Source organism: Miscanthus floridulus, chromosome 1 (assembly GCF_019320115.1).
Source record: "Miscanthus floridulus cultivar M001 chromosome 1, ASM1932011v1, whole genome shotgun sequence".
Lineage (NCBI taxonomy): Eukaryota > Viridiplantae > Streptophyta > Magnoliopsida > Poales > Poaceae > Miscanthus > Miscanthus floridulus.
In genome coordinates, this window is record NC_089580.1 from 118,988,234 (window position 1) to 119,015,681 (window position 27,448).

General features: G+C 50.0%; 2 protein-coding genes across 4 annotated transcripts; one reads left to right on the top strand and one right to left on the bottom strand.

Annotated features, from left to right (window-relative positions):
• The first annotated feature begins 4,786 nt into the window (after positions 1–4,786).
• LOC136491788 (glycerol-3-phosphate acyltransferase, chloroplastic-like) lies at positions 4,787–27,002 on the top strand. 3 transcript variants are annotated; one of them, XM_066488032.1, is made up of 14 exons: positions 4,787–5,265; positions 5,593–5,690; positions 5,783–5,869; positions 5,966–6,063; positions 6,935–6,992; positions 7,459–7,560; positions 7,649–7,710; positions 7,810–7,920; positions 8,330–8,408; positions 8,657–8,776; positions 8,866–8,979; positions 9,917–10,072; positions 26,366–26,514; positions 26,601–27,002. In XM_066488032.1, exons 1-12 carry the CDS (start codon positions 4,986–4,988, stop codon positions 10,049–10,051), a joined length of 1,344 nt encoding a protein of 447 aa, XP_066344129.1. In that variant the 5' UTR covers positions 4,787–4,985; the 3' UTR covers positions 10,052–10,072; positions 26,366–26,514; positions 26,601–27,002. The 3 variants fall into 3 exon arrangements, with proteins under 3 accessions (XP_066344129.1, XP_066344125.1, XP_066344132.1); XM_066488028.1 differs by having other exon boundaries at positions 9,917–10,066; XM_066488035.1 differs by having other exon boundaries at positions 9,917–10,053.
• On the bottom strand, positions 16,454–17,491 carry LOC136462142 (uncharacterized). The gene has a single exon (XM_066461358.1). The coding sequence runs from the start codon at positions 17,489–17,491 to the stop codon at positions 16,454–16,456; it is 1,038 nt and encodes a 345-aa protein (XP_066317455.1).
• Positions 27,003–27,448: the final 446 nt, after the last annotated feature.

Consider the following 27,448-nt stretch of genomic DNA (forward strand, 5'->3'; position numbering starts at 1 on the left):
TAGGAAAACATACTCTTCTTGTGTTTCTCCTTAGTAATATCCCCAGTTGAACAGTAGAAGACATAGCTTACCGAAGTTAGAACTAGAAAACCCTAGTGATCCTCTCTATGCTCCTGTTTGTCTTAAGCCTTGTTGCTACTACGAGTTAAGTTAGACTTCGTTAAATTCACACATGTTTTCTTAAGTTCGATATTCTGGAATACTTTTCGGTGAAGTGCTACATCGGTATCCATGTGCTTGCATATTTATCTGTGTGCGTTTAAATATACCAATGGCTACCTGTTATATATTACTATTCAAAAATATATAATCCTATTCAAAAATAAAATATATGTATGTATCTAGACATGGTATTGCATTTGGTTTGGGGGACAAGGGCCCTATTTTGAGCCCCTTCTGCCTTGCTTATGGTGAAAAAAACTAGAAACCCCAAATGACATGATTCTGAGGCAACTTCTCCTGTCATAGTTTGCCAGCAAGCAACCAAACCTCATGAATAATTCTTGTCTCCCTCTTGCCCACATTGATTTGCTACTCACACTTGTGTTTTACATTTCATATACTTGCTTGTGTGGTAGTTGCTTATAGTAGTAGGCCTTTAACTATAGTTGTAGTTTAGTTGGTAGAAGTAGCTAGTTTAGTTGCTTCACTAGTTTAGTTCAACTAGAGAAGTGCTAGTCTCCTTCCTTGTTTGAGTGCCTAGTAGTGTTAGTCTTGCTACTATAATTGTTTAGGAGACTTGCATTGGGTGAATCAGGCTATGCAAAGTAGTGGCTCTTAGGATTGGTCATTGTACTAACTATTTTGCATTAGTGATTGTGTTTTTGGACAAAATTTTTATAGGCTATTCACCTCATGTAGCCATCTAGATCCTTTCAGATAGGGGCATCTCCTTGTTTGCGTTTGTTAAGGGGGTGAGAGGAAGAGGAATTGTTAATGCGTGATCTATTGAAAGCCCTATGTTTGGTTTTGGTAATTGAGTGGCAACTAGTGGACTAGCCTTTGTCACTAGTGTTGTGATTGAGCTAGGTTATGTCCACACCAAGGTTGGGCAAGAAGACATCCATGGAGGTGATGAGAGGAGGCCACAAGTTGATCAAGCACTCAACATTTGGAAAAGAATTGAAGGAAGAGAAAAACAAAACCCTAGGGATTGAAGGCAAAGGTATAATATAGGGTGTTTGTTTTTGCTAGTTAAGATGCAATAGAGTGCGTGATCGGGTTTAGGTTAGATAACCGTACTGTTAAGAGGGGAGCTCTCAAGTTGATATGATTGTCTAGTGCCACTAGGTGTGACTAACATTGCATTTGCATTTGATACTAGTGACATGGGTGAGAATGTGTGAAAAATGCCTTTCAAAATGATTGTGAAAATGCTAACTAACATGCACAAAGTTATGAAACACTTGGTGGAGTTGGCACTTTTGAAAAGGTGAAGAAGAAGCTTGTAGGGCTGCTATCTGGTGCCCTAAAGGTGAGATCGCCAACCTTGGTGGTGGGACCGCCATGAGCACTAGACGTGTCCTGTGCATGGCGGTCGGTGCTAGCGGCTGTGGCTTGCGAGCTATAGGTCATGGCCTAGCCCAGCCAGCCAAGCGGTGGGATTGTGGCGACACGTAGTGGGATTGCCAGGCAGGTCTTCGCGCGAGAGCAGACTGATTTGAAGTTTGGGCCACATGTTGGCATCTGTTATGCACCAGACCTACAGACAGGGATCATAGAGGCAATGTTTTTGGAGGCTTTGCACTACCGGACCATGCACCAAACTTGTTTTTTGGCTGGGCCGTTTGAACTTCTCTTTGTGTACAATGGCGCTCGGACCGGCCAGGCGTGCGGTCGGACCGCCAGGCACGGTAATTGACTAGTGGGACTATCGGTGCTAGGTAGCCATTGGGTGCTACGGTTGGTGACCGTTGGGCCCTAGCGGTGGGACTGCTAGGGGCACGGTTGGACCACCAACGCGCGCATGAAGGTGATGAAGGTCCTAATGGCCACTTGCTCCCTCCTCCTTTATATATGCTTGGAGCCATAGTTTGGGGAGCTCTCTTGGCACCTTTGTAACATCTTGCTCATCCACTACAAGCTAAGAAAAAGCCTCCCAACTCTCTCTTGCTCTTGTGCTCTTGCAAAACACTTTGAGAGAGAGATCGATTCCACTAGTGCATTGCATTTGTGAGTTGCATCCTTGGTGGCACTAGTGATTGTGAAGCTTGGGCATTCTTATTACTCTTAGTGGTTGCTGCCACCTAGATAGTTGGAGCTTCGGTGATTGGTGAGGCGACCTAGTGATTATTTCCGCCCCCAACCAAGTTATTGTCAAGAGGTTCTTGATCCCACCTCATGGAGTGAAAAGGGTGCACTCTAATAAATTGCGTGTGGCTAGAAGGAGGGCTTGTGGGATTGATTCTTGCGACACCCAAGTTGTGGGTCTAGCATGTGATGCTAGTTAGTGCGAAAATCATTCACCATAAGACTTGCCACAATGGGGATTAAGTCACCGGCAAGCAAACCAAACCTCAGAAGAAAAATTGATTGTGTCATCTCTCTTGTTAGGTTCGCTATAAGCTCTAGACTTGTATTTCATTCATTCATTTGTTAGTGTAGTGCTTGTTGCTTGTGTAGTTGTGTAGCGGTAGCTCTCTTGTTTGTTGTCGCTAGAGTAGCTAGTTGTTCTTGTTTGTACTAACTAGTTGCTAGTTGCTCTTTTGGTTAGCTCTCTAGTGTAGCTTAGTAGCTAGTAGCTTTGTGTGGTGAAGTGTTTTAGCTAGAAATCAACTGCTATTAGAATTGTGTAGGAGGCTTGCTTGAAGTGAACTAGAGCTAGTGCTTGTGGTTGCTATTAGGTCATGTATTGTATTAACCACTTTGCCCTAGTGAATTATGCTTTGTAGAAGAAATTTTTACAGGTATTCATCCTCCCTCTAGCCATCTAGATCCTAATACATGCGCTATCAACTTCTTCCGCATTTTTATTTGTTTCTTCCATATAGAGTAGTTGTAGGCCGATGGGTAGTGCCACGACCTGGCGATGGCAGCACACAAGGCCCATAGGGTGCCATCATTGGAGCTGCTTGCACCACCCTCTCGCTGGAGGGAAGAGGGAAAGAGGGGGAGAGGCGACGCACCCACCATGGTTGCCGTCGGTTTGAACCTCTAGGCGTTACTCAAGCCATCTCACCATCGTTCTGAGCTAGAGATGGCAATGGGGACCCATTCCTCGATTCCTGGTGGAGAATTCCCTTACTAGGGGATGGCAATGGGGGTGATTTAATCCCCACAGGGATAGAACATAGAAAATTTAGTCCTCGTCAGCTTTGGGATCCATGTCCCTATTCCTCGCGTACTCGCCCTGTGAACTCGCTCTTACTCTACATTAGCCCTTTGTCATGTTAAAATCTTACAAAAACTTAACACATAGTGTATTGTAAATAGCAAACTAAACCTTAAAATAGATATCTCTTCTAATATGGAATCTTCCTTATTCAATTTATATTGATTTGACACCATAAATTTGCTTTTGCTCTTTAAATGTTGCATTTTGTAACGGGGACAGGTTCCCCACGGGATTAATTCCACGTGCGGGGATGGGGATAGGATGAAAAGCTCCCCCATGAATGTTCGCAGGGATGGGGGTGGGGACAGGGACGGGGACGGTGAATTTTTCTCCCTGTAGGGATGGGGATGGGGAGCTATCCCTCGACGAAAAATTCCTCATTGATATCCCTAATCTGAGCTCACCATGGATTGCTCCGTTGCGGCCCCTACTTAGCTCAACCCGCCATGGTCGTTGCTGCCCTTGCTCAGCTCGGCCCTATTGCCACCACCACCCCCGCAACCCCGTCTGGCTACTCTGCTCCGCCTATGCAACAACAAACAGAAGCACACCTGTCTAACCCCTACTCATTTGCCCTTACCTATCCGTGTTGCCCCGTTCGACCCCTGCTACCCTCACCCATTCGCGTGTGCTGACTGGTTTTGCTTTGTCTGCCATGGTATTATGTGTAGAGAATGAAGAAGAGCACCGGCACAAAAGAATGAGTAGAGAAAATGGAGCGCACATCGTGAAGGAGTGACAAACATGTTCGCATTTTTTTAGAAGGATGGGGTTGTCCCACATCTACAGGATATACTCCCTAGGGTTATGACTCCGCCCCTACTGTCTTTGGACCCAACACAAGTAAAAGCAGGATTGTTCCGTCCCACTTCATCCCTTGGACCAAACGCTGTTTAGCAAATTTTTTTTCTTAGGGGCAACTACATTGGTGTTGTCTTATAGATGATATCATATAGTGTTACGTAATCATGAGATGATTGAACAACCAATGCATACAAAAGGTTGTTTTGAAAGTGTCTTATAGCAACTTAATTATTCTTAGTTTATGTAATTAACAACGAAAAGTTTATGAGTCGTATGGTAACATAGTTGTCTCTTATGTCATAAATATTTGTTCACGAGCCGGTTACTTCATTAAACAACCAACTCTTTCAATCACCTTCCTCTCTTCCTTTGTCTAAAAAGTCTTTTTCTACCTGATATTGTATGAGATGCCCTTTAAAAGGGTTGGTATGTAGCAATGTAGCTGCTGTTTTTAGGCCAACAGATAGATGATGGGCATAAGACAAGGACGTGTGTGCCAAAATCAAGGAAAGAGAAAGGTGCGGTGCCATCCAATAGGTTCCCTCGACAAATCCTACCCACACACGAAGCCCTAAAAAATATCATTCCTTTTTCCTTTCTCTATATAGATAATTTTTTCCTTCTATTTTAATTTTTTGAGGAGAAAAAACTGAACAGAGAAATCGAGGAAAATGTGCTGCTAGCAGGGGTGAGCGGCCGAGGCTCTTGTCGAGTGTCGACGCCTTCTTCGCCCTCTCCGTCCGTCTTCCGCCGCCTCCGCAGCTGGATTCGTGCGCTATTCCCCAGGCCGCCACTCCCACTAGGGTTTTCGGATTAGGTTTCTAGAACCTTCCGTCGCCCCTTCCCCATGCACGCGCCGACGCTGGTCGCGTTCGCAGGGGGCGCCTGCCCCGCCACCGCCGCCTCCTTGCCGTCGCTCTGGCTGGCCTCGCCGCGGGCCGCTATCCTCGCCGCGCCGGCGAGGCTCCTACGGTCCCGCCGCGGGGCACTTCAGCTGGAAGCCAAGGCCGCGTGGAGAGCTGCCGGAGGGGGACGGGGCCCGCGGGTCCCGGCCAAGGGCGCTGTGCTCGCCTCCTATATGGGCGCCGAGGAGGTGGTGGGACCCTCATCGCTGCTCGACGAGGAAGGTTTGGTTTGCTGCTGCTTCCAAATGCAGCCCGCCTTGCGCTTATATTGCCCATATCTTTTTGATTGTTTCGCACTAATAACTGCATTTGCGTCACTATCCACTGTCACTACTGGTGTCTTTAATCTAGTGATGAAGGCACAACTGCCCAGCTGAAGTAGTCTTATGCCAAACTGCTTGCGTAGTCGCATGGAATGGACCTAGGATTTTTTTTGATGGAACTGGACCTAGGAATTTCACATGCTGACATGCCACATTAATATAGAATCATCTGGTATGCAGAGAAACTGACAACTTCTTTCTTTTCCCCTATTCACACGTTGTGCAGAGCTCATTTCACACATCAGAAAGGAACTGGATAATGGAAAACTTCCTGCAGATGTTACCAGTAACCTGGAGGAGCTGTATTATAATTACAGGAATGCTGTAAGAACTACTGGGCTGATCTTTCTGGTATTTTTTATGTGCTATCATCAGCTTGTTATGGTTCATGTCTTGTGAATGTTTTGCTTTATTAGGTCCTGCAAAATGGAGATCCTAATGCATATGAGATCATGCTTTCAAATATGACGGCTTTGTTTGATCGTGTTCTACTGGATGTACAGGTTTCACCATCTACTCCGATTTCCATCACAATTTGTTCCAACAATTTTATTTATTTTCCAAGATGGCCTTTAATACCATGCTCCATCCTTTTGCAGAATCCATTTACCTTTCCACCTTATCACAAAGCTGTGCGGGAACCGTTTGACTATTACATGTTTGGTCAGAACTACATTAGGCCTCTGGTAGATTTCAGGTAATACAAAATCTGACCTGATAACATTGTAATTTCAAATAATTCACACAAAGTCTGCTGTACCTCTGGAAGTTATTCTTTTTGACTGGGGTGGATAGCATGCCTTACCAGCTTCACTCACAATTGTTGTTTTCATTTGCCGCGGATTAATTATCTAGAGCATAGAATCAAGTGGCTCTTTTGTTTTCATGACATGCAAACTTATTGTAGTTTGTAGCACAATGACAGAATGGTAATGTCCAAATAAAACAAATTCTTTGTTCAGATATTTCCAGCATGTTGTTGACTGTTGAGGTTTACATTATGTCGAGTCTAATAAAGATGAAGGTGATAATATCTGCTTAATCTATAGCGTAACCTTCATTTCCATTTCTGAAAGCCATGCCCCATTTATCAATATCGTCTTGCTTCAGTCACTTGTTTACTTATTTAACTATTAGTTTAGTGAGAGGAATTTTTTATGAACAAAAAAACATCTTAAGTGCTCCAAGCAAAAATATGGATCTCTAATAGTGTATGGAAAAATCCAACAACAATATGGATGAATAGAGCATACAATTCATCTATGTGCATGCAAAATTTGAGCTTGAACAAAAAAAAAATGCAAGGAGAAATAAAAAAGAGAAATGGGCATGTGAATTGTTACGGGTGGAACTGCTCATGTGTAATCTGCAACCCACCAAAATTGACAAGTTGTTTCCTCTTGTTTTTCTTCCTTGCACAACTTTTTTTTTCAAGTGCTTTTCGTCGATCTCCTCCATCAACGCATATAGGGCCATTTGCTAACATATTTTGATTTATTTACTACCAAAGCATGCCAGGAGACGTAATAGTTCCTTTATCTTCTGCTAATCTCATTTCATCGGCTCAGGAACTCCTATGTTGGCAACATTTCCGTTTTCCATGACATGGAAGAGAAGCTCCACCAGGTCAATTCATCTTGTCGTTAATATAGTTCACATTACATTCAGTAATTGTCACTAGTTTATTTTTCAGCACTAGATCTTACAATGGTACTATGAATTCAAACCGTCAAGGTCTTTTTAGAAGAAGTGGATTATGTAAACCATCATTGTGTATTCTGTATTGAAGCCCAATGGCATCATATCAACATTCTTTAATGAAAATAAAATGTATATCACTATGTAAGGACTGAACGGAACTGATAATTTGTTTCTCATTTTGAGAATTGCTTAGAGATATCTATTGGAACATTCAGATTGCAAATACTGCTTTCTTATAAGTTATAATGACATCATGGCCCGCAATTCTCATATTAGTACACATCTTATGTTGGAATTGAGGTTTTTTGCAGTACTTTTCTTGATACACTTAAGTACAATCAATAGTTCCTAAAGTTTTTATGCAAAATAGTACTGAAATATGTCACCGCAGGGCCACAATGTTGTTTTGATGTCTAACCATCAGACAGAAGCAGATCCAGCAATTATCTCCTTGCTTCTTGAAAAAACCAATCCATGGATTAGTGAAAACATAGTAAGGCCGTTCTTTGATTATACACTGTTAAGTTATCAGTGAACTATTTGATCCAATCAAACCTGATTAAACTTTCCACCTGATGTAGGTTTATGTTGCTGGCGATAGGGTTGTTACCGATCCACTTTGCAAGCCATTTAGCATGGGAAGGTCTTTCTCTTCATCCAGATCTTTTTAGACATGTGACAATGTTGTCTCTACTTTCTTTCACTCCTATCAATTTGTCACTTAAGCATTTTCTCCCATCAGAAATCTCATTTGCGTGTACTCGAAAAAGCATATGAATGATTTTCCTGAGCTAATTGAGATGAAGAGGAGATCAAATACTCGAAGTCTCAAGGAAATGGCCTTGCTTTTACGGTATCTTCCCTTACAATAACATGTTAGTCTGTAATCCTTTTTCCATATGATCCATACGAATAATAAGTCTCTTTGATTCAGATGCCTTACCTTGATGACTTGTACCAAAAGTTGGTGCCTAATGGCACAAATTTGTATCAAGTAAAAGAGTAAAGAACTATACGCTTACACAAAAATTCACAAATGACATTTCTGTGACCAATCAAACTCTGATGCTTCTTCAGTGATGATTACTTAGATTTGATATGATGAGTTGATGACTATGGAATTTTTAAAACTTTTTGTGCACCATTACTCATTTGCTAAGTTGGTTCTTGTTCTCGTGAGGCAAAATATTTTCTCATTCTGGATTATCGTATACTTTACTTTTTGTGCTTGATCTCACATACCTTCGTACAACATTACGCAGTGGTGGTTCACAGTTAATTTGGATTGCACCAAGTGGTGGTAGAGACCGCCCAAATCCTTCAACAGGAGAATGGTACCCGGTATATTCTCTTGCCTGATGGTCTTATTCTTCCATTTTGACTTTTCTATGCATTATCGTACATCTTCTTTCAATGTAACTGCATTGCTAACAAGCAAATGAAATGAGATGGTACAGTGACAGTTGTAGAGGTGGCTGACAAGAATTATCTTTCTTTTTACCTAAAACAATGCTTGAAAAGTCCGCTGCTTTTGTAAGTATATGTTCCCTTATCTTTACTTTATCTGCTACATTCAAAAACAAGGGCAGGCGCCATTCGATTCATCTGCAGTGGACAGTATGAGGAGGCTTCTGGAGCATGCTGGCGTTCCTGGGCACATATATCCACTATCATTGCTGTGCTATGAGGTTATGCCTCCACCACAACAGGTACTGTACTTCATTAGTGCTCATGGTACCTGTTTAAGTATTCTTGCTGTGGTACCTCTGAAACTTTCCTTTCTCTTCGAGTTGAATAGGTTGAGAAAGAGATTGGTGAGCAGAGGGTGATATCCTTCCATGGAGTAGGTTTGTCAGTAACTGAAGAAATAAAATATGGGGATATTACTGCTCATACCAAGAATGCTGATGAGGTTTATTCTCAATGATATTTATATACATTATCATGCTCCTATGCTCCTGCTTGTATTTCCATGTGGTAATTGGCTATCGTTGGCAAGAGCCAACATTCCTCAATCTTACTGTGCCTGTAAATAGCTGGCTTGTGAATTTTTGCTACACTATAAGCTGATTTACTTGTAGCTTTTACATTGGAGTTGGGTGATGGAACTCCATTTCAGGCAGTCACGTTGATAATAGATTTTGAGTGTTACAAGCAAATAAGCTTCTACAGCTCTGATTGTTCTCTTACTGAAGGCATAGTGGTGGAATTGTCTGGATATCTATGCTGTTAGGAAAGTTGATATTAGTAGATTGGCCTAGTAATTTGGTCCCTTTCGTGTATGACTTCTTAGAATGGATCAACACTGGTTCATCTCTATTTTCTCCATACCATGAAAAAATCATAAGAAAATGGCGCGTTCTTATTTTTGTTTATAGATGGAATTCAAGCTCTTGCATCAGTGTGCAATATTGATTATATTTCCATGCTTGTTTTTCTTTTGACTTAGAGATTCACAAACCCTACTGATTGTACTTGGAGCTGGTTGAATGGTCCTGTTGCAATCTAAGTTTTCCATTGCTCTTCATCTTTAATCCCTTGTCCTTTGAGACAAAAAAGGTTTCTTATTAGTAAGAAGTGTCCATGTTAACATAGCACCTATTCACCCTGTTCGCTTGATCGTCTCGGTGGCTTATAAGCCGGTTGATGTTGTTTTGTTGTGAGAGAAAAACACTGTATCATGGCTGATAAGCATGGCTGATACGATCAAGCGAACAGGGTGATTAGTTTTCGAAAGTTTTATTAGCTTGTTGCTCACTGAGCTTGTCTTTGTTTGATTAATGTTGTTATATATTCCTTGGAAATTTGTTGGTGATTATGACTCTGCTTCTCTTTTGTTTTTCATCCAGGGAAGGGAGCTATTCACAAATACTTTGTACAACTCAGTTGTTAATCAGTACAATGTGCTCAAATCTGCTATCTTTAGAGATCGTGGAGCAGCTGTATCAAACAATGTCATCTCACTGTCACAACCATGGAGATGAATGTTAGCTTTCTCAGTTAGGGTCGACCCTGATCTGAACTTCATTTCCTTGTCCTTCTACTATTTGCTTGACAAATACTAGTATGGTAGGGTCCATTAAGTATGACTTGAAATTTTGAATCCTTAAAAAGATTGCCCTTGTTTAATTGTTGCTGGCGTTTATGGGTAATTTTTTTATTTTTGAGCAAAGCGTCATGTGCGTTCTCCCCCCTCCCCACGTCCCTCCTGGCTCCTCTCCTCCCAACCCAACGCCGGAGCCTTGTCTAGGCCTGGCGGCCACCACCTCCACCAGCCCCACGTCGTTTCCTCCTCCAGGTCCGACGGACACCTCCACGGCATCAGGAGAAAGTTTCTTCACTGTGCCTCCTGAAGTTCATACCTGTGCCACTGCTGGGCGCTCCAAGGCTCAACGGTGGTGTGAGGGCACGCCTTCCTCCGACGGCTCCTGCGGCAGCCTGCTGCCGACCTTCAAGGATGCGCTCCTCGCGGGCGGAACCTCAGCCACGGTCTTGACGGAGTCTGGCGGTGCTGCTCGCCAGGTGACCTCGACCGTGCCCTTGAAGGGTGTTGACCACGTGAGCCCCAAAATCGTGTTGTTCCCGGCAACGGACAGCTGCCCGTCACAGCCGCGTCGTCCTGACGCTGACGGCTTCCTGGCAGTGGAAGGACAGCAAGCGCGGAAGGAACGTCGGCGTCATCAACGCCTCCCCCGTCGACCGGGTCCTTGCGGACCTCCGAGGAAGGGGCTTCAACTGTTTTTCCCTGTCGCACAGGGCTGCTGGCTGCCGTTCGAGCCTGCGTTGCTTTGTCTGCCGCGCTTCCGGACACCGTTCTTACGTTTGTTCGCGCCGGCGGGTCGCAGTGGCGGCCATGTCCAAGCCAACGTTTATCTGGCGCCCGATCTCTTCGGCTGTGCCAGCCGCTCCTCGGGCCCCTCCTCCGGCGACCTCGGCTTCCTACCCTGACGAGATGGCTGGGGAGCAGGGCCAGGGGCGGCGGCGGCACACGACGCCGTTCTACAGACAACAATGCCAGTCAGGCTCCTCCCTCCTCTTCTCGCCCCACTAATGACGGGGAGGAAGGATCCGGCGAGGCCCTTCAGCCGAGTGATGACGATCGCCCTGTGACTGACGATGACCCCCGACCCCTAAAGCCGCGGCGTGTCATAGATCGGTCTGTGAGCATCGTCCGGAGGGAGGAGGAGCTCGGCCACGCTCTGGTCGTTTCCGTGGTCACCGAGCAACAAGAAGATATGTCGGGCCCATCGCTCGGTGGTTCGAGATGGAGGAGGCTCTGCTGACTCTATGCCGCTACGGGTCCTCGAGCTTCCTCCTAATCCTGCCGAGCGAGGAGGCTGCGGCAAGGGTCTACAACGGCGGCAGACCAATCATCGCCCCGTCCTTTTGCCTGCACGTCATGTACTAGACCCGATTCCTACACTCAACAGCAGCGTCTCTGCCGTTCGCCGTCGAGGTTGAGTTGCGTGGCATCCCGGCGCATGCCTGGGAGGTGTCAACGGCAGAGCAGCTCCTGGATGAATTTTGCTGGGTCAGTGATTCACATCCGGACACTGCCACCCACCGGGATGTCTTCCGAGTTGCGGACTGGTGTTCTTGCCCTGGACGCATTCCAGCGGAGATGGATCTCGAGATCATTGAGCCATTAGTCGCTGGCAACGAAAGGCAAAGGCGCACGCTGACCTACCCCATTGAAATTACCGTGGTTCCTTTCGATCAGCCACCGGCGACGGAAGGACCTGCACCACTATCTCCTCCGTCCAATGATGATCAAGGGCGGCGGAGAAAGCAACGACGCCAGCGTTCTTGGCCAGCCACCTCGCCGGCGTAGGAGGTGTCGGGGAGGGCAGCGGCAGCCGATGGAGCGCCTCGTGTCTCGGTGCATGCTAGGTTGTGTCCACAGGTGGTTCGCGACGGACACATGGCAGCAGCCCCGGACATGACATTGGAGCATGCCCTAGTCCTTCTGCATGTCGCATCGGAGGATGATGCCTGCATTGATTCCTTGGAGGCTCCTTTGCCCATGGCGGCCGCGGCGTCCTCACCAGCTCCTGAGGAGGTCCACGGTGACAGCCCAGTTCCTGGGGCAGAGGTACACGTGTGGCCTGGCATAACTGCGGGCTCCTCGTCCCAAATAAACGCCTCGGAGGTTACCTACAGCGCCTCGCGCGACGCGACGCCTGGGTGCGAAATGAATACGGTGGCGGCAGCAAGACCCCAAGAAGCTGTTAACATGTCACCTGCTGGACCTATCTATGGGGCCCAATCATCGGATGGGCCTATTCTGGAGGCTAGCCAAGAGCCTGTGCAACATAAGGAGTCCCAGCCCATGGTTGAGGCCAGTACGTGGTCTCCCACGCTGGAGAGGATGTGGTCGAATGAGCCGTCGCAGGAACAGTCAACTCCATCACGAGGCAATGCTTCGCTGCCGCTCGCAACTGATGTTGGCGTGGAGCAATGCACGCCCACTGGTGGCCCGGCGACATCAGCCTTAAGAATGCCCAATGCTTCAAGAACCTGCTCTAAGGTTTACTACAGACAACGTGCCCAAGTCTTGGTCACTGCCCCAGTGGAAACCAGTGCCACGGAGGGGACCAGCAATAATCCTTCGACGCTGGCGATGCTAGCGCCCACATCGGCCAGACGGAGATCAAGCTTCATGGCGAAGATCACAAAAAAGACCATGAGAATTCTCCCTACACCGCGTGCTACAAGGCCAAAGGCTCAGGTTCGCACACCTTCGGCTCCTCCACGACAAAGTCGACGGATTGCGTGTGTTGAGCCTAAACCGCCTGCTAAAATTGCAAGTTCAAGGAACAAGAAGAAGGTGATGAGGGCCTTGCACGTCATCAAGGAGAGTGAAGGTTTAAGCCAGGAAGCTCTGGATTGTAGAATAGAACAGAGAGATAGGGAAACACCACACACCCGCATGGGGGGGTGACCTTCATATATATATAAGTCAAAATGGCAAGGTGTACATGCGTGTACATGCTTTACATAGCAGGTGCTAATCACACTGATTGTGTGATTGCCTATTATATACTTGCCTAATATATCTATCAGCCTTCCGCAGTCGAAGCGTCAGGATTCCGGATGCAGAGACTGGACCGAAAATCGTCAAACAGCTGAACCGGCAACCCCTTTGTCATGATGTCAGCGAACTGAAACCGTGACGGCACATGGAGAACTCGAACCTCGCCGAGAGCCACCTTCTCACGGACGAAGTGGATGTCAATCTCGATGTGCTTGGTACGGCGGTGGTGGACCGGGTTGGCTGTCATGTAGACAGCGCTGACGTTGTCACAGTAGACAACTGTGGCGACCTTCAAGGGAACAAGAAGTTCCTGAAGGAGTTGGCGAAGCCAACAGCACTCTGCAACCACGTGAGCAACAGCCTGGTACTCAGCCTCCGCACTGGACCGGGACACCGTGGTCTGCCGTTTGGACGACCAGGACACCAGACTGTCGCCGAGGAAGACGTAGAAGCCTAATGTAGAGCGGCGGGAGTCTGGGCACCCTGCCCAGTCAGCATCGGAGTATGCAATCAGCTTGTCGACAGGCCCAGTGCCGATGTGGAGGCCAGCCGACAGGGTGCCCTTCACATACCGAAGGATGCGCTTGATCAGCGCGAGGTGAGCTTCGCGCGGGTCATGCATGAAGAGGCACACTTGCTGTACAGCATAGGCCAGGTCGGGGCGAGTGAGCGTCAGGTACTGGAGAGAGCCGGCGAGACTCCGGTACGCAGCGGGATCAGCGACAGGAGCGCCCGCCGAGGCAGAGAGCTTGGCACGAGAGTCAACAGGTGTCGACGTCGAGTGACACTCGGCCATGCCCGCCTTTTGAAGAAGGTCCACGGCGTACTGCCGTTGGCTGAGGAAAAGGCCGTCGGAGGAGCGAGTGACGGATATACCCAGGAAGTGATGTAGTGCCCCTAGGTCCGTCATGGCGAACTCAGAGTGAAGGCGGTCGATGATGCGTCGAAGCAGAGCGGCCGAGGATGCCGTGAGGACGATGTCGTCGACGTACAGCAGCAAGTAGGCGGAGGAGCCGCCCTCGGTGTAGATGAAGAGGGAGGCGTCGGTGGCAGAGGCGACGAAGCCGAGCTGTCGGAGAAACGTGGCGAAGCGTTGGTGCCACGCCCGAGGGGCCTGCTTGAGGCCGTAGAGGGAGCGCTGGAGGAGGCAGACGGCGTCGGGTCGTGCCGGGTCGACGAAGCCGGGGGGCTGCTGACAATAGACCGTCTCATGCAGGTGGCCATGAAGAAAGGCATTCTTCACGTCCAGCTGATGGATAGGCCACTGGCGAGATGCCGCGATGCTGAGGACGACCCGAATAGTGGCAGGCTTGACGGGGCTGAACGTCTCGTCGTAGTCGACGCCGTGGCGCTGGGTGAAGCCGCGGACGACCCAGCGAGCCTTGTGACGAGCCAGGGTGCCATCGGAGTGGAATTTGTGCCTGAAAATCCACTTGCCGGTGACCACGTTGGCGCTGGGAGGACGGGGAACGAGGCGCCAGGTGTCATTGTTGATAAGGGCCTTGTATTCCTCAGCCATGGCCGCACGCCACTGGGAATCGGCAAGGCCCCCCCCCCTGTAGTCACGCGGAATGGGCGAGGCAGTGGAGTCGGTGGCGACGTGAGCAGCCGGGGGGAACCCGTACCGATCGACAAGCCTGAGGGAACCTGTCTGGAAGCGCGTCACAGGCTGGCTCGGGGGCGGCGGAGGCGGTGGCGGTGGTGGAGCAGCCACCACAGCCGGATGCGACAGAGGCGGCGGTGGTGGTGGAGCAACTGCCACGGCCGGAGCCGGGGACGGCTGTTCGGGAACAGCAGGTGCCGGTGGAGAACGGGTCGGTGCAGCTGGAGCCGTACGCCGCCGGGTGTAAACCCAGAGGGGTGGAGGACCGACCGGCGCAGGCTGAGGCGCGGCTGGTGCAAGGGCCGGGCCAATCTGGATGATGGCCGGGTCCTCAGCAAGCTCCTCCAGATGAGCTCGACGACGCGGCTGCTCAGCGTCGAGTGGCGATGGAGCGACCGCTGCAGTGCGTATCACCGGTGCGGTTGGACCTGCAAGAAAATCCAGAGAGCTTGGCAGCGCACTGGTGGAGTCAGATCGAAAGGGAAATGTGTTCTCGTCGAAGACAACATGACGGGAGATGATGATCCGTCTAGTTGTGAGGTCGAGACACCGGTAGCCCTTATGGGAAGAGGGATAACCAAGGAAGACACAAGCGGTGGAGCGGGGGGCCAACTTGTGTTTGGAGGTAGCGGTGAGGTTGGGATAGCATAGACAACCGAAGACACGAAGAATGGCGTAATCTGGTGGCTGCTGGTAGAGTTGCTCATAGGGAACTCTATGGTGAATTGCTGAGCTGGGGCGCCTATTGAGGAGATAGGTGGCTGTGGTGAGCGCCTTGGCCCAGTATTTGGGTGGCATGTGAGCGTGGATGAGGAGGGTGCGGCATATATCATTCAGAGAACGGAGAATGCGTTCAGCCTTGCCGTTTTGAGAGGAGGTGTAAGGGCAAGAGAGTCGTAGATGAATGCCGCTGGAGGCAAAGAAGGTGGTGAGGGCATTATTGACGAACTCAGTGCCATTATCAGCCTGTACAGCCTTGACAGGAAGGCTGAACTGTGTGTGGACGAAGGCGCAAAAGTTAATGATGTGAGTGGCTACCTCGGACTTGCGGACGAGTGGGAACGTCCAACAAAAGTGGGTGAAATCATCTAGGATGACAAGATAGTACTGCGCACCAGAAATGCTAGCGACTGGGGACGTCCAAACATCACAGTGTACAAGCTCAAAAGGTAGAGATGAAAGTGAGCTGGAATTACCAAAAGGCAGCCGCACATGCTTGCCAAGTTGACACGGGTGACAGAGTATGAGCTGATTTATTACATGAAATGGAATTATTGCGCCTAAGCAAATCTAGAGTGGCAGCTCCTGGATGACCAAGACGATGGTGCCATAGGTCGGTGGAGGTGGCGAGGTTGGCCTGTGGCATGGCGGGGACGGTGTAGAGGCCGTCGGAGCTATTGGAGCGAAGAATCACGCGTCTGGTCTGCAGGTCCTTAACAGAAAAACCAAACGCGTCAAATTCGATAGTGCAATGGTTGTCACGAGTGAATTGGCGAACTGAAAGTAAGTTGCGCACTAGGGAGGGGACAACAAGAACATTGCGAAGAGAGAAAGGGGAGGTGCGGCCAGGTAAATGGGAGTGACCAGAACAGGACACAGGCAATTGATGCCCGTTGCCAACAGTGATGGAAGGAGAGGAGGAGGGATGACGAGATAGAAGTATACCATCAGAGTTGTGCATGTGGGAGTTGGCGCCGGAGTCCATGACCCAGCCGGAGTTCTGGAGCGCCATCTGGTTCAAGGCGGCAATTAGGCCGGCTTGATCCCACATCGTTGACTGTGGAGGGGCAGCGAAGTGGGCCTGCGGGTTGGCACCCATAAGCCCCTGGTGGCGCCCGCCTGGACAGTGGGCTGCTGCCAGCCGCCATTTGGAGGAGGGGCACCGCCCTGGGGGGGCCACGGGGTGTAGCAGAAACAGGGCACCATGGGGCGGTTTCCCCCACCGCCGCCTTGCTGCCAGCCGCCCTGTTGCCAGTTGCCGCCGCCCTGGCCGCGCCAGGAACCCTTCTTGCCGCCCTTGCCCCTCTTGCCTCCCCCTGGACCCTTGGAAGGGGCACTAGAAGGAGCGCCGGAAGTGGAGGAATGGCACTCGGCAGATGTGCAGCTAGAGCCGGAGGCGGCGACCATAGCGGAGGCCGCCGTGGTCTTCTCGTCGTTGGCGAGGCGCAGTTCCTTGAGGGAGAGCATCTCGCGCGCCCTGGAGAAGGAGGGCAGCACAGTGGCGTTGGCGATGTCGTCGGCGGTGGCGCTGAAGCGCGGATTGAGGCCGCGGAGGAGACTGAGGACGAGCTGCTTTTCGTCGATGGTTTCGCCGACGTCTCGGAGGGCAGCGGCCTTGACCTTGAGCGTCTGGCAGTATTCGTCGATCGTCGAGTCGCCCTGCTTTAGGGAGTGAAAACCCTCAAGCAGGAAGACGGCCCGGGGTGCGCGGTTGGAGCGGAACAGGGCTTCGATTTCCACCCACAGCTCGCGAGCGGTCTGGTTCTCGTCGGTGATGGCCAGATCAAGAACCGAGTTGTCGACGGTGTTCAGGATCCAACCGCAGACAGTGCACTCGGCAATTGGCCACGATGGATCATCAGCAGGGGGAGCAGCAGACTCGCTGATGTGTGGGAGGAGACTGAATTTCCCACACAGAGCCTTGAAGAAGGAAGCCCACTTGGTGAAGTTGGGATTCTTCATCTCCAGAGTCACCGGGATGTGAGTCTTCACGTTAACAGCGGTGTAGGGGTGGACGAGCATAGCCTGCGGTGCCGCGGCAGCGGAGCCGTCGGCGGGGACAGACATGTCGACCAGGTGAGTGGACGGTGGCGTCGGAGTTCAGCCGCCGGGGAAAGGTGGAGAGGAGAGAGGAGAGAGGAGCGGAAGCAGAAGGCCGGGATCTGATTGATCACGCGGTCTGTGATACCATGTAGAATAGAACAGAGAGATAGGGAAACACCACACACCCGCATGGGGGGTGACCTTCATATATATATAGTCAAAATGGCAGGGTGTACATGCGTGTACATGCTTTACATAGCAGGTGCTAATCACACTGATTGTGTGATTGCCTATTATATACTTGCCTAATATATACTTGCCTAATATATCTATCATGGATGACTATGGCAAGTTGTTCGGCCTACCACTCCCAACTTCTCATGTCCAAGCTCTAGCAGCCCTGTTTGGATGGGCAACCCCTGAGGATGTGAATGGAGAGAGCTGATGTGTTCCTGGTCTGTACATGGTCGAGTTGTTATATTTTTCTATCAATGAATCCTTCAAATATCTTGTGTTGGAACGTGCGAGGACTTAATTCCAAGGCACGTCAAGATGCAGTACGCACTCTGGTATCCTCTTCCTGTGTTGACTGTGGTTTGCATTCAAGAAACAAAAATAGAGAAGCTCTCTCGAGGAACAATTCTTGCCTGCCCTTGGTTCAGACTTTACCCATTTTGTAGAGCTGCCATCGGTAGGTGCGTAGGTGCCAGTGGAGGGATTCTTGTAGCCTGGCGTAATGAGCTTGGCCCCGCTAATGCTACTCGGGTGGACAGCCACTGCATCTCTGTCCAATTCAGCCCAAGTGCAGGTCAAGCATGGTGGCTCACATGTGTCTATGGACCTCAGGGGGATGACAATAAGGTGCTCTTCCTGCAGGAATTAAGGGACGTACGAGCCGCTTGTCAGGGCCCATGGATAGTGTTGGGAGATTACAATCTCATTTACAGAGATGAGGACAAAAATAATGGCAATCTAAACAGGGCTCTGATGGGAAGATTCCGTCGCCTCATTAATGATTTGGGTTTACAAGAGCTGCCTCTACATGGGAGGAAATATACATGGTCCAATCAGCAAGATACACCAACACTGGTCAGGTTGGACAGATTTCTGTGTACAGTTGATTGGGAGCAGCTTTTCCCTAATTGTTTGCTGCAGAGCACAGCCTCTGATGGTTCGGATCATTGCCCTCTCCTTGGTCTTCATGATAACAAACCTGGGAAAGCCAGATTTCATTTTGAGGCTTATTGGACAAAATTGGAAGGGTTCCAAGAGGCAGTTGAGATCGCTTGGGTTTCTGAACCAGCTTCCTCCTGTCCTTTTGATACTCTTTCAAGGAAATTTCGTGCCACTGTTAGAGGGTTACAAAGTTGGAGTCAGAAAAAAGTTGGGCACATCAATTCACAGCTTGGGATGGCAAGAGAAATAATTCATCAACTAGAGATTGCCCAGGATGGTCGCCCCCTTTCTAACCAGGAGAAATGGCTATACAATCAATTAAGAAGGCACGCCTTGGCTCTGTCATCCTTGCAGCGAACAATTGCTAGGAGCCGCTCCCGGATCAGCTGGCTTGGTGAAGGCGATGCCAATACTGCATTGTTTCACCTGCATGCTAGACATCGAAAAAGGAAGAACTTTATTAGTAGTCTCGTCTCGGATGATGGCCTGGTTCTCACCAAGCATGAAGAAAAGGAGAAGATTGTGAATGAGTTCTATTATAATCTTCTGGGGGTAAGCGTGGACAGAGATTCTACCATCAACCTTGAGGAAGTGAATATCCCATCTCATGATCTCGCAGAGTTGGATGCCCCTTTCTCAGAAGAGGAGATTTGGAAAACAATAAGTTCGCTGCCATCAGACAAGGCTCCAGGTCCCGACGGCTTCACCGGAAAATTCTATAAAACTTGCTGGCAGATTATCAAAGTGGATATTATGACAGCAGTGTCTGCTGGTTTGGAGTTGGAAAATGAGAAACTTCGAGCAGCTAAATTCAGCCTATATTACACTCCTACCTAAGAAGGAAGATGCCACAAATATAAAGGATTTTAGACCAATAAGCTTGGTTCACTCTTTTGCAAAGCTCATCACAAAGTTATTGGCCAACAGGTTAGCAGGGCGGCTGAACCAGATGGTGTCTCTGTTGGTCCCTCGGCTGCCCTGCACAGGTAAGCAGTAAGCTTACCAACACACTCACTCATTATGGCTAGAGGTAGAAGATATTGAGAACAGCTCACACACACAGCACAAGCCCAGCGCTGGCTGAAAGCTCTGCTTCTGGATGTGACAAAATGAACTGATTTGCTGCATTGCCTTGGCATAGTATATATACAGGTGCTAGTACCTCTACCAGGTACATAGTTGTTGGTGAGTATGTCAGCTACCTACTCCTAAGGTACAAGGTTAGTGAGTACACCAACTACCTACTGCTAAGGTACAAGGTTGGTGAGTACACCAACTACGTACTCCTAAGGTACAAGGCTTAGCTCAGCCATCTCTACACTACATGGTTGAAGTAAGCCAATCCTACTATGGCCTACTGCCTTACTGCTACAACAACAGGGAGTGGTTAGCCGAGCCGACCAGTCCAATCTCCTGATCTTTAGCCAAGAGAGAAACGGGGAGCAACAGATTGTCTTACAATTCTTCCCCTAATCCTGCTGCTAACCCGATGTCTTGACCTCATCCATGCCAATCATCTTCCTCAGCTCCATGAACCGCAGGCGCCCGAGTGACTTGGTGAGGATGTCAGCGAGCTGTCTGCTGGTCTCGACGAACTCAATGACGATCTGCCCTCCATCGATGCAGTCCTGGAGGAAGTGGAACTTAATGTCAATGTGCTTGCTCCGGTCGTGGAGGACAGGGTTCTTGGCGAGGGCGATGGCGATGGCGGGCTGGTTGTCCACCATTAGAGCTGGTGGGTGAGCTTCCTCGCCGGTCAGCTCACCCAGCAGCCGACGCAGCCAGACCGTCCTGGCTGCTGCGACGTACTCCGTCTCGTATGTCGACAGCGCCACGATCTTTTGCTTCAGCGACTGCCAAGCAATGGGGGCTGCTCTAAGGAAGACGAGCACGCCGGAGGTGCTCCGTCGCCCGTCGATGTCGCACGCCATGTCTGTGTCGCTGAAAACAGTGAGCTTCGGCTCACCTTCCTTTGCCTTGGAGGGTGCCTCACTGAAGACCGTGAGCCGCAGCCCACCCTTGCTGCCACTCTTGGGGAAGATGATCGTTTGATCGAGCGTCCCCTTGACGTAGAGCAGCAGCCTCTTCAACGTCGTCCAGTGATCCTCGCGTGGGTCGTTCATGAAGCGACTGACATACCCGACTGTGAACGTGATGTCCGGCCGAGTATGCGTGAGGTAGTGCAGCCCGCCGACGATGCTCCGGTAGCGCGTCGCGTCCACCTTCGCCGCCATGCTGTGCTTGGACAGCTTCAGCCGCTCCTCCATTGGAGTTGCGCATGGCTTGCACTCCGCCATGCCGCTACGCTCCAGCAGCTTCTCCGCATAGGCACGCTGGCCCAGGGAGATGTGCTCCTTCCCCTGCCTCACCTCAATGCCGAGGTAGTAGGAGAGCGCGCCAAGATCGCTCATTTTGAAACGAGCAGCCATCTCACGCTTGAAGCCGTCGATATCCTTCGCCCGCGCTCCAGTGACGATCAAGTCGTCCACATACACGTCGACGACGAGCTCCTTCTTCCCCCGTCGCCGCGTGTAGAGCGCGTGCTCTGTGGCGCAACGAGTGAACCCAAGCTCGCCCAAGGTGGTGTCGAGCTTGGCGTTCCACACTCGAGGGCCTGCCGCAGCCCATAGAGTGCCTTGTGCAACTTGAGCACCTTGTGCTCAGCGCCCTTGACGGCGAAGCCCGGAGCTTGCTTGACGAAGACCGTCTCCGCGAGCTCGCCGTTGAGGAACGCAGACTTGACGTCGAGGTGGTGGACGCGCAATCCTTCGCTGCTACCATGGCCAACTGCAAGCGAACGGACTCCATTCGCGTCACCGGAGCAAAGACTTCCTCGAAGTCGATGCCCTCACGCTGCACGAAGCCGCGGGCGACGAGCCGAGCCTTATACTTGACAATGGTGCCGTGCTCGTCCCGCTTCACCTTGTAGACCTACTTCAACCCGATCGGCCTGCAACCCACCGGTAGATCCACCAGCTCCCATGTCTTATTGTCCTCGATGGCCTTCATCTCTTCCAACATCGCCCGGCGCCAATTGTCGTCGCGTTCAGCCACTGCAAATGTCGGTGGCTCCTCTGCGTTAACAAGGAGTAGCTCTGGGTCGTCGAGAAAACGACTGGCCAACCCAGGAGCTCCCCTTCACCGACGATGTTGTCCACCCACCTGAACCGGACCTCCTCGCCGTCGTGGAAAGCGTCCACGTACTCGTCGATGTCGTGGGTGGAGAGGTGAACTCGATCGGTGGTCCATGGCCTCCCTGTTCTGCCGGAGTGGTCGGCATCGCTGTTGGACCGCTCAGCACCACTACCGGAGTGGTCGGATCCACTGCTGGAGCGGTTGGCACCACTCCTGGAGTGGTCGGCTCCACTGCTGGAGCGCTCGGCACTGCTGCTGAAGTGCTCGGCACCCCCTCTGGAGTGGTCGGCATTGCTGCTGGACCGCTCGGCACCACTGCTAGAGTGGTCGGATCCACTGCTGGAGCGGTCGGCACCACTCCTGGAGTGGTCGGCTCCACTGCTGGAGCGCTCGGCACTGCTATTGAAGTGGTCGGCATTGCTGCTGGACCGCTCGGTACCACTCCTAGGGTAGTCAGCACCTCATCTCCAGTGTCTCCACCACCGTGGATGACTAAGAGTTCGACGACGAAGGTGCTGCTCAAGCTGCCAGCTTCCCCCGTGCCCAGACCCTCCCAGTCCCAGGCCGCCATCTCATCGAACACGACGTCACGTGAGATCACCCTTGAGCTATCACCGTGCCGATCACATTGTCGTCGAGCTCAGAGAAGGCTTCCTAGGAGCCCATCATGTGGTTGCTGGCGCCGGAGTCCAGGTACCACCGCTGCTCCTTCTCGCCGCCCACACGTCCGAGGTGGACTTGGGCGCGCGGTTCGTTGAGGTTGACAGCCTTCAGAGCCTTCCCGTGCTCTTCCACCGCCATCACCTCTTCCTTCTCCTTGGCCTCAACGTCGTGCAGTGCACAAAATGTCGCCATCAGGAGAGTGGCCTCATCATCATCATCAGCCTGCGCTAAATGAGCCTCAGCCTTCTTCTCCTGCTTGCGATTTGGGCACTCCTTTGCCCAATGGCCCGTCTTCCCGCAGCGCCGGCAGGCGTTGGGGTCGACCTTCTTCTTCTCCGAAGAAGCCTTGCCGCGGCGCTTGCCATCGCCACCGCGGCTGGAGGAGGCTTCCCTGGACTTCTTCTCCTTCATCCGGGCAGCCCACTCCTCTGCAGCAGCTTGCCGCTGTCCGTCGTTGTTGTGGCCTGTCACATCCTCAATGGTGAAGGTGGACAAGTCCAGCATCGTCTCTATGGAGAGAGCGATCTGGATGTACTTCACCGGCACGGAGTGGAGGTACTTGGAGATCGTCTCTTCTTCGTCGATGGTGACGCCGTGGATCCTCAATTTGCTGATGAGCGACTGCAGGCGGAGGGAGAAGTCCTCCACCGACTCACCATCCTTGAACTTGAGGTTGGCGTACTCCTGCTTCAGCAGCTGGGCCGTCGCCTTCTTTGCGCGGTCGGAGCCGACGCGCATCGCTGCAATGGCCTCCCACGCCTCCTTAACAGAGTTCTTCGCCCCCAACGGCTCCATGTACTCCGCTGGCACAGCAGCGAGGATAGCCCCCAACGTTGACATGTCGTCTTCTTCGTTGTCGATGCCCTTGTCAATGGCATTCCAGAGCCGTCGGGCTCTGAGCTTGACCTTCATGGTCACCGCCCACTCGCCATAGTTGGTGCGAGTCAGCGTCGTCCAACTGGTGCCGCTGACCTCCCGCACCGTGTGCACGACGACCTCCTGTCGTGGCTAGGCAGCCACAGCAGCGTCGCTGGTGTCGCCCATCTCCAAACCATCCGTCATCGGTTAGGCTGGCGACGGCGCTTGTACGGCTCCGATACCACTTGTTGGTCCATCGGCTGCCCTGCACAGGTAAGCAGTAAGCTTACCAGCACACTCACTCACTATGGCTAGAGGTAAAAGATACTGAGAACAACTCTCACACACACAACACAAGCTCAGCGTTGGTCGAAAGCTCTGCTTCTGGATGTGACAAACTAAACTGATTTGCTGCATTGCCTTCGCATAGTATATATACAGGTGCTAGTACCTCTACCAGGTACATAGTTGTTGGTGAGTACAACCTACTCCTAAGGTACAAGGTTGGTGAGTACACCAACTACCTACTCCTAAGGTACAAGGCTTAGCTCAGCCATCTCTACACTACATGGTTGAAGCCATTCCTACTATGGCCTACTGCCTTACTGCTACAGCAGCAGGGAGTGGTCAGCCGAGCCGACCAGTCCAATCTCCTGATCTTCAGCCAAGAGAGAAATGGGGAGCAGCAGATTATGTCTTACAGTCTCCCAATCAAAGTGCGTTTATCAAATGGCGTTTCATACAAGATAATTTCATGCTTGTCCAGCAGACTGCTCGTTTCCTTCACCAGCAAAAACAAGCTCGCATTCTTCTAAAATTGGACATCACCAAGGCTTTCAATTCCTGTGTCCTGGCCTTTTTTGCTGGAGATCATGAAACACTTGGGTTTTGGTCCTGTGTGGTGTGACATCATTAGTGGACTGCTAGCCTCTGCTTCCACACAGGTGCTCCTCAATGGCAGCCCTGGGGAAACAATTCTACATCGACGTGGACTTCGCCAAGGCGATCCATTGTCGCCAATGTTATTTATTTTGGTCATGGATGTCTTATGTTATATGGTCAAGAAAGCATCTGATGAGGGATTATTGCAACCACTAGCAAGACGGGCCTTGCAGCACCGCATATCTTTGTACGCTGACGATGTGGTAATCTTCCTATGTCCTTCGGCCAATGATATAGGTATCACGCTGGATATTCTTCAACTTTTTGGAGATGCCTAGGGTTGAGAACAAATGTGCAAAAAAGCAATGGCTTCCCCATCCAGTGTTCGGAGGAGGATAAAATCACTATACAGGAACATCTCCCCTGTCAACTATCAGATTTCCCTTGCAAATATCTAGGAGTCCCGCTTTCCTTGCGGAAACTGACAAAGCAGCAAGTTCAGCCAATCATTGATCGGATCGCTGATCGACTTCCGGGCTGGAAAGCGGATTTGCTCACAAAGGCCGGGAGAAAGATTTTGGTTCAGTTTGTGCTCACTTCCATGTTGGTATACTTGGCTATGGCAATGGATCTTCCTCCCTGGGCTCTTAAAGCAATTGATAAAATTAGAAGGGGCTTTCTTTGGAGAGGCAGAAGGGATGCGAAGGGGGGACACTGCCTGTTGGCCTGGCCTAAGGTTACTCGGCCACCAGAACTCGGAGGCCTTGGCATTTCCGGGCTGCAGCAGCTGGGATGGGCTCTCCGGATGCGTTGGTTGTGGCTGCAGAAAACTGAACCTGATAGGCCCTGGGCGGCTTTCCAGATCCAAGTGCACCCTGCGGTCAAAGCTTTCTTTAGAGTGGCCATTGTCTCAGAAGTTGGCAATGGCAAGAACACAATTTTTTGGACCGACAGGTGGCTGCATGGACAGAGCCTGGATCAATTAGTGCCTACTCTTTTTGGATCAGTCAACAACAAAGCAAGGAAAAGGACAGTGTATGAAGCCCTTACCGAGATGAAATGGGTGCAGGACATACGGGTTGCCACTACAGTACCCGTGTTGATAGAATTTTTGAAGTTGTGGGACCTTCTCTCGGATTTGACTTTGCAACCTGAAGTAGATGATGCTCATATATGGCAATTCTCTAGTTCAGGAGTGTATTCTGCTAAATCTGCATATGAGGGATTTTTTATTGGGGCTGTACAGTTTGGTCCTTGGGAAAGAATCTGGAAGAGCTGGGCACCAGGCAAATGCAAGTTCTTCATGTGGTTAGTGGCACACAATAGGTGCTGGACTGCAGATCGTCTTGCTAAAAGAGGTCTGCCCCATCCTGAACGCTGCTCGTTCTGTGATCAAGCTGAGGAAACGATTGAACACCTATTGATCTCATGTGTCTTCTCCCGGCAAGTATGGTACAACATTCTACATAAGGTCGGCCTGCAGGACCTCTCCCCCGAGCCTGATGACAACTCCTTTGATGCATGGTGGGCAAGAACTAATTTTGGGGTTGATGACCAGACTAAAAAAGGTCTCAATTCCATCATCATCCTGGGAGCTTGGTCCATTTGGAATCATCGCAATCGCTGTGTGTTTGATGGGATTCAACCGAGCCTAAATAGTGTTCTGGTTTCAGTAAAAGATGAGTTTCTCCTGTGGAGTTTGGCCGGAGCTCGGGGAATATCCAATCTCCTTGCTCTAGAGCCAGCCAATGTGTGAGTTCCTCTCTAGTGGTCTTGGGTCAAGTTTGAATTTGAGAGAGAGGTACATTATTAGATGTAAAAGGGTGTGTGTAGGTGTGTGGCTGTATGGGGTTTCTAAACCCACTCCTTTATTCTTCTTAATATAATGATACGCAGCTCTCCTGCGTGTTCGAGAGAAAAAAATTATGGGTAATTTTCATACTTAATGTTTATAGTGATCCACTCTTCGCATCTGACAGTCACGCCTAGCATAGGCATAGTAGCATGTAATCCCAGCTATAGCTAGTGTATGTAGATTCCATGATGTTATATTTATGTTAATTGATTCATTTATACAGTAATTAATTTTGCTACTATATGTTAACCTGTGTATGTTATGTTTGTTCATTGACAATAACTCATTAGATGGGTGTCCTAACAGACGAATTTTGCTGCTGTATTCAGGTCCAGATTCATTACTGAAGTTACCTTTTCAGAAGAGCAGGTGAACTGCCATTGTGCAATTTCGCTGGAGAAACTCTTGAACTTTAATCTTTTTGATACCACTCGACTTTATCAATCATGGTGGAGCCTGTCATTGTCATGCAGATCCTGTAAGTCTTGGGGAAACCTGTTATGCTTCCTTTGCGAATGCACTGACTGAACCATATCAAATGCTTGTGTGCTGTGTTTTTGTTAGCGATAAGAAGTCCAACTGTTGGTTGGTCAAGGGTGATTGGTGATTCTGCACATAGGGATCCTCGTAACTGTTGCATGCGGTCGTCAGCAAATTACTGCTGCCTCAGGTAGGTTGCTCAGCAATGTGCTGGTTGGGCACTGAGGAATCAATCAGGTTGCATCCTTTTTGCCTTGACGTCGATTTGTGTAGTTGAAGTGGTAAAGTGTTTTATCGTCTCGTCGTCATCATGTATATAGGCTCGAGTCTTTTTTGGCTCCACATTTTTTGGAGATATAAAAGCGGCAGGAGTAATGACATGCCCTCAGTCTGCCCTCGTTGAAACCCTTTGGATGTAACCTGTCTATTTCTTATATATACTCACTGAAAGTCAAGGCAAATGCCCCGTGTTTTGAGTACGTGGCTCCATGACTACCTTGCGGCTCCTGTCTAGCTGGAGCTGGAGCTGGAGCGTAAAGAATGTATCTATCTGTAGTGATTTCTTTCCTTGGGTTGGAGGTCCAACTGGCATCGTGACGAAAGTGTAGATTGCCAGGGAGGGCGAAGGTGACTGGATCGGTGGGAAAAACAAACTCCAGCTGGTGAGCTGGATGGATTATTAAGCATTGCCAGTTTTTTTTAAAAAAAATATCAGGGGGGAAAACATTACGACTTCGATATGTAGCGTGCGTTTGCGTAGGAATGTGGTTCCTGCGCGAGTGAAGCTGGCGCAGGTCAAATAAACGTCAACTGTGGCAGTCGCCGTCGAGAGCACGCGGTCCGCAGAATTGTAAGTAGAACACAGCAAAGTGGACTGTGGACTTGACTCTGTCTAAGAGTAGGCGGTCTAACTGAAACCAGGCTTCGCATTC